The sequence below is a fragment of the Tigriopus californicus genome, chromosome 4 (assembly GCF_007210705.1).
Source record: "Tigriopus californicus strain San Diego chromosome 4, Tcal_SD_v2.1, whole genome shotgun sequence".
NCBI lineage: Eukaryota > Metazoa > Arthropoda > Copepoda > Harpacticoida > Harpacticidae > Tigriopus > Tigriopus californicus.
This window is the reverse complement of record NC_081443.1, coordinates 11,795,828-11,802,780: the sequence shown is the minus strand read 5'-3', so window position 1 is coordinate 11,802,780 and position 6,953 is coordinate 11,795,828. Positions and strand designations below refer to the sequence as shown.

The window sequence follows — 6,953 nt, the reverse complement described above, 5'->3', positions numbered from 1 at the left end:
TGAACAGTGTACAGTCCCAACTTTTTTAGCCTCTCCCAATATGAGAGCTCTCTCAATCCTGTGATGTTCCTAATGAAACATCTTTGGACTTGTTCGACCTTTTGCAAACCTGCTGAACTCATTGGAGCCCAAATGGGTGAGGCATATTCAAGATGTGGCTGGACAATCGACTTGCACAGAGTTAGCATCGTGATGCTATCTCTGGACTTAAACGTGCGATATATCCAACCACACATTTGAAAAGCCTTACCCACCTTCAACTGAATATGCTCATCGAACTTTGCATTATTTTGGAGGACTACACCTAGATCTTTCATAAATGAGACCTGCCCAATATCTTTACCTACATTATCTACGAGTGGAGTATGCAAAGGAGTTCACCCAAAGGTATACGAGTGGAATTTCATTCTGTTCAGGGTCATACTACTCTCAGTAACCCAAGAGTAGATTTGTTCTAAGACAACCGGAATTCTGACCATTCATACCAACTACCAATTTTGTATCATCAGCATATTTCCTCTTTCATTTGCTCATAGACCACTGGAATCTAGTGGTCTATGATTTACATCATTCGTTCAACATCATCAGGTGGTGCCTAGTGTTACGTGGATGAGCAACTGACGTATATTTGGATATTGCAGGGGCTTTGTACTGGCTTCTCAGTTTAAAAGGGAGCAAGGCCATGACAATTAATTTGCGGAGAACTTTTCCAATCCCAACGGTGTTGCTTCGCTTCTTCTCATGAATGATGCTGGATCGATGCCGCCGTCATCTTCCAAGTTGTGGCAGGATCAGAAGTGCTGGATCTCCAGATTCCTTACTGAAACTACTCCTGATGTGTTTAAAATTGGTAATAAAACCGAAGAGTGTTTATTCAAAGATGTTCTGGACCACTTCGTCTCATGACGGGATCAATTGTTGGCAAGCCAATGGTTGTTCAATATTCATACCGTATTCATAAATCGTCATACTATAGTATTTATGCTGCCTCATCAAACAGTACAAATGTTTCATTATTTCTCCCACCTCTTTCATTTAATGTTAGTAATTCGTGGAAGAAAGGTTCACAGGTAGATTGATTGCATCATTAGTTTTCAATCACTTTCCTCCTCAGAGTCGGTATCGTCCTCATTTTTTGCTTCCACTTTGACACGCTTTGAGGGCGCAGGCTTTTCATCGTCTGAATCGAGGTCGTTGAGGTCGAAATCTTCCACTTCATCCTCGACGTCATCATCTTCTGATTCCTGATCTGGTCCCTCTCCCTCCTCTTCCTTGCTCTCGTCTTCTTCACCATCTTCATCCTCACTATCCTCCTCGTTCTTAGTGGCCTTGGTTGAAGCCTTGCGCTTCTTTCCTCTATCCTCTATCAGCTTGAAGCGTTCTTCATCGTCCTGAAATAAAACAAAAACAAGTCAGTCACCCTTCGTCAGCCTATTCATCGATATTTCCCACCAAAAGTTTCTACCTTAAACCAACGGGTGCGCAATACTGATGTGATCAATCTGCCTACGCCTCAAACTTTCAAACCAGTACTGCTTGATCCAAGTAGGAATTTTTATGTCAGAAAATGTACGTTCCCTTGACCTAAAAAAATCAGCCTGGATCAAACTTGGCAGTATTGACTTGAAAGTTTAAGGAACATGCAGATTGATCATATCGGTAGTGCGCAATGAGGAAAAACTTTATAGGTTTAGTGATTTCCGTTCTTTTCTTAGCGCCGGCGGTAAAAAAAAGCGACATTGGCCGTTTGGCCTAGTTGCAGCTGCTTGGACAAGTCTGGGCTGAAAAGAGTTTATTACATTGATTGGCTATACCATGGTCCCTTTCATGGTTATTATGATTTAGAATCAATACAGAGACACCAAGGCACACATGCCTTTCAAAATATCTTTAATAGGACACAATTGCAGCCTCAGTTTTTTTTTTGGAACCCTTTTGCGTCCAAACGCCATCTTTTGGATACGTAGTGATGTTTCAAACCTGAAAATGGCACTACATTTTCCGCCAATAGTTGAACTTTTGTTTCAAAAAGAGCTTAAAATTTGATCCTTTCCATCGTTCTTGTACTCTCCTTTGCTTTCTTTGCATAACAACTGTGCTANTGGAACCCTTTTGCGTCCAAACGCCATCTTTTGGATACGTAGTGATGTTTCAAACCTGAAAATGGCACTACATTTTCCGCCAATAGTTGAACTTTTATTTCAAAAAGAGCTTAAAATTTGATCCTTTCCATCGTTCTTGTACTCTCCTTTGCTTTCTTTGCATAACAACTGTGCTAATAACAACACTATTGCTATTAACTTATGCAACAATTTAACATTAAATGAACCCAAAGTGAAGCAAGTGCTTCATTGTTTTGCCTAGCCTGGATATTAGGAGGCCTTTACATTTATTGGAACCATCAAAACCTGGATGACGAAAACGCCCATGAATATTTTTGAAGCTGTATTGTAAAAGATACCTTTTGCACCTCCTTTAAATACTGGATTGTCCCAATCTTTTAGGTTTGTCACATTTAAGTAGTTGCTCCCTAATTCTCACATTATTCCTGCTTATGCTGTTGCCAAAAGCTCGAACTTTTCCTAAAAATGCAACTAGAATTTCAATACTTTACACATATAAGAGCAAATATAAAAATATTTGCTCTTCAACCAGAGGAACCAAATTTGATCCAGAAACCTGCATGGTTTAGGGTAATAATTTGGGGGTCCAACTTAACAAAGAGTATTGAAACTTTTGGCAATTGCTTCAAAATTTTGAAAAATTAGTTTCAGTTTGTCTTATTCTTTGTCTTCTTGCTTTTAAGCAGGCTTATATCTTTGCGCTTGAGATTTTTTTCCTGAAGAATAAGTTATTCTGTGCTTTCAAAAAAATAGCTAGTGATTATCTGGCCCTCAAAAAGAATTCAATTTCGGAGCCCTAATGATCAGGGTAGAAGACACCATGGACAAGGCATGAGCCTGCTACCAATGGAGGGCACCTTGAAATCTAGGTGCTGGAAGCTATGATGATTTAATTTTCCTTTTCATCTACATGTTGTCTGACATGGAAGGAAATTATAGCCCTTAGAGTCCCCCCGGAACGTGTTGATGCCTATGTTTTGGAAAGTTTATTTGCCAATTTTTGAGCAAATTCGGTTGATTTCTTACTAAAATTTGGTGTCAATGAATCCCATATTTATCTGCAAATTTTGGCCGGCCCTAATCATAAGTATTGGCCAAAAAGGTAACAGAAACAGTAAATAACTTGTTTCATACTAAACGATTTGGCAAATCAATTCATCTGAATAAGCTTTTCCCAACTTGTAATTAATCAAGATATCTTTTATGGGTTATGAATTAACCAACTAATATTATTTTTTGAAACACTTGAAGAAACTATGAAGATGAAACAAATATAATTTTTTATCAAAAATAATGACTAAGTAACCTAAGGCAAAAATTGAGTATGGGTGCTCAAGGGTGACGAGCAATATTGTGCTCCTACCTAGAGCCATTATAATAGAAGAGTACGCGCATGAGATTTTTGGTCCCAAAACGTCGTTTTCATTGTTTTGTGGTTCTTTTGTTCACCCCCAAGGCGGCTTTTCCTGTGTTATGTATTTACTTCATTGTTGTAAAACGTAGCAAGAAAATAAATCGGGTGCAATACTTTTTTTAATTTTATAGTCTCTACGACCGTAAAATATAATAATTTAGATGATTCGGAAGGTTCAGATTCACAATTGATGCAACCTTACCCTGGATTGGCAAAAGTGATGCGTACATTTTGTTAAACTACCATTTGCCAAACTTCAACTTAAGGTAGAGGTAAGTGTAATTTCATTCATATTCATTTCTTTCGTTTAAAAATGTCAAGTTTAATGGAATTGATAGTGGAGTAAAAATTGAAAGTGTTGTTGAAAACATGAAATAACAAGAATGTTGGCATTCAAAAACATGCACCGATACGAACTTGGCATTCCTGAATGGGCGGACACAAACTTCTTTACTAAATTCCAAGGCGCCTTCAGGCATACATCCCTGCATTATGCGTCAGACCAGGGAGGTAACATTAGGTTAAATCAGGTCGAGTTTGACTACACGTTTGAATCAATACTCGAAACATCCGTTTGATGAATAAATGTAGACAAGTAACCCTAAAAATGATAACACAAATGTAATGAAAATAGGCTCCACTTGTACCTAAAATCTTTCACCATCATCATTATAAACAGTTTACAAAACTATATACAGTCACCCTTCAGTATCGCCGTTTCCGGCTCATGTGCATTGAACGTAGAAACCTTTGACTTGCCTTCAGGACTGCCAAAGTGAACTTCAAATATGGCCCAACTCATCTCAGAAAAAGGCGATGAAGCTAGCATCATCCCATTAACTCAACAACACGCACACAAAAATATTTCGTTGAAAAAATGAGTTTCTTACTTTATCCTACACTTAGAAACTAAGTCTTGACATTTGCTATGACAAATATTGTAGGCGCACATTTTGGCATCCCTGTTAACACAGCCGGAAGCAGGGTTGCGTTATCAGAGATTGTCAACCTTCCGGCCCGACTAATTTGTCATTTTAAAGGCCTTAAAGATTATAGATTTGTTTTTTAAATGCACACAATTCATTTTCTTGCTACGTTTTACAACAATGAAGTAAATACATAACACAGGAAAAGCCGCCTTGGGGGTGAACTGAAGAACCACAGTACAATGGAAACGACGTTTTGGGACCAAAAATCTCATGCGCGTACTCTTCTATTATAGTGGCTCTACTCCTACCTATCATTGAGTCAACCACGCCCATTTGGGGTTCTTCTTTGAACAAACCCTTCTTAGGGCGATGTTTGCCCTACGTGCTATTGCCTTCTTCTCCCCGCTATGACATCACCCTCCCTCCTCGGTTTGTTTACTTTCTGAGGTGCCCATACCTGTAGTTTAGAATCTTGCCTCTAACGGAGGTGAAGGTACGACTACAAGTTTGGACGGGGTTGAAACGGTTGAAACGTTTGAACTTACCAAATCAGAGTCATCCGAGTCGTCGCCTCCAAGGAGACCCTTGAACTCCTCTTTATTGCCTTGCTTGGCCTTCTTACGGTCCAGTTTTGGGATGAAGTCGTAGTCGTCGAGTTTTTCTTGTTCAGTTGTCATCTTGAGTTTTTGCTCGTCTTTGGTCTTCCGCAACGAGGTAAAGAATTTGCCCAAAGGTGTGCCTTGAGTTTCCAGGACCTGCTCCCAGTTCTTGATGGCATCCGCGTCTTTCAGCCCGAAAGTGGCATTATTTCTTCTTTGCGTGATAACCTTGGTCGTCTCTTCAATCTTGTCCATAAGCTGCTTGATCTTTTTGCAATGGTTAGCCACTTTGCACTTCTTGACAAAGTCTCTCATTTGAACCAAAGCCGGATAGGTGAGTTCGGGGAAAGCAATCTTGTGGGCCTGGTAGTGTAGATTCTCTCCAATTCCCATGTAGACATGATCCAAGGTGGCATCTTGCGTGCCATTTTCCAGCATTTGAGATTTTGAGATCCGTAGGATGTTACCAAAGTCCACAGGCTTCATGGACACTTTGGAAGTCTTCTTATTGAAGTTATATCGATTTAGTACGTCCAAGTAGTAAGGCAGAACAGGAATGAACTTGCCCGTATCGTGACCCAGTCGACTTAGCATCGAACAAAGGTGGAACCGAAGTGGATAGTACTTGGCCACGTACACCAACTTGATGGCTCCTTTCAACACCTGGACCAACGGATAAATGAGCGGCTCCAGAGCCTCATTGGGATGATTGGAACCGAGGAAATGACACCAAAAGTGCAGCGAATGGACATACTGCCAGTTATAAACGGACTGGATTGACTCCTTCTTCTGAACAGTCATGGCATTTCGTAACGTGATCCCAAGTTGACGAATATACACGAAGGCATGTGTATAAGCGGATTTCGGGTCCAAGCCAAATATTTCGCTCAACGACCGCCGCATAAAGTTGATCATGGGCCATGTATTTGGTGAGGTGAATTTAGCATTCTGCACAAAGGCCATGTACATGTGTTTGACCACGGGCTCGAAAAGCGAGCTCTGCGACGTTCGCGTCAATTTCAGTAGACACATGAAGGCCAAAATACGAACGGCATCCTCGCCCGTGCTCCATAACTTGATCAGCTGGGTGATGAGTTGCTTGGCGGACTTGGGCAAGGCCGCGAAATAAGGTATCATCAAGTGGATGTGCTTCAAAAGAGCGCACAGAACAGTCGACTCGGACAAGGCCGTCAAGAAGAGCGTAACATCGGCCGTGTACATCTTTAAGGTTTTGTTCAAAGGCTTCCACTTTTTGGCTCTCATCAACTTGGATGGCTTCAGTTCGCCCTCGACTCTGAGAACGGCTTGCAAGGCCGGAGCCATATGGGTGAGACAAGTCCGAATCACGGCATTAAACATGGCAGCCCCTTCGATCTTAAAAGGCGACACCATGGCCCCTTCGGTCTTGAGGGTCCCTAAGGCGGCCTTGAAGGCCATGGCCAATTGTTGGACGTGACCCACACTCGGACTTTGGGCCAGATTGCCTTCCAGTTGGTCGAGCACTTTCCGGGTGAGTTTGGTTCGCCCGCCCGATCCGCTGGAGGGCTCATCATCGTCATCAGGCTCAAAGTCACTTTCATCCGAAGCCAGCTCCAGATTTGTGGGGGGTTTGTGCACGGAATCTGTCGAAAGGATACAAAATGCATTGGTTACGTTTATCCATCTCATTGCTATCAAGTGATACAAATGGTTGAACTACGGGCCAGAATGAAAATTCAATCAGAGGATGGAATTTCTAAAGTAACGGCGTAGCGTATCAAACTGCCTATTGACACTCGGAGAGGGACTTTCGGAAAAAGTAAGGGTTCTTATTAGACAACAAAAAACGAGGCCTCCAAGCTCTAAATGATTAAATAGGGGGTTGATATTTATAGCCTAGCTGGACATC

At 41.4% G+C, this 6,953-nt stretch overlaps 1 protein-coding gene across 1 annotated transcript; it reads right to left on the bottom strand.

The window, feature by feature from the left end:
- Nucleotides 1-854: 854 nt before the first annotated feature.
- LOC131879827 (nucleolar complex protein 2 homolog) lies at nt 855-6,687 on the bottom strand (the record flags this gene model as incomplete). The annotated part of the gene is given in 2 exon segments (XM_059226272.1): nt 855-1,391; nt 5,012-6,687. Coding segments are annotated over 2 exon segments (1,973 nt in total), but the record flags the coding sequence as incomplete, so codon positions are not given.
- Nucleotides 6,688-6,953: the final 266 nt, after the last annotated feature.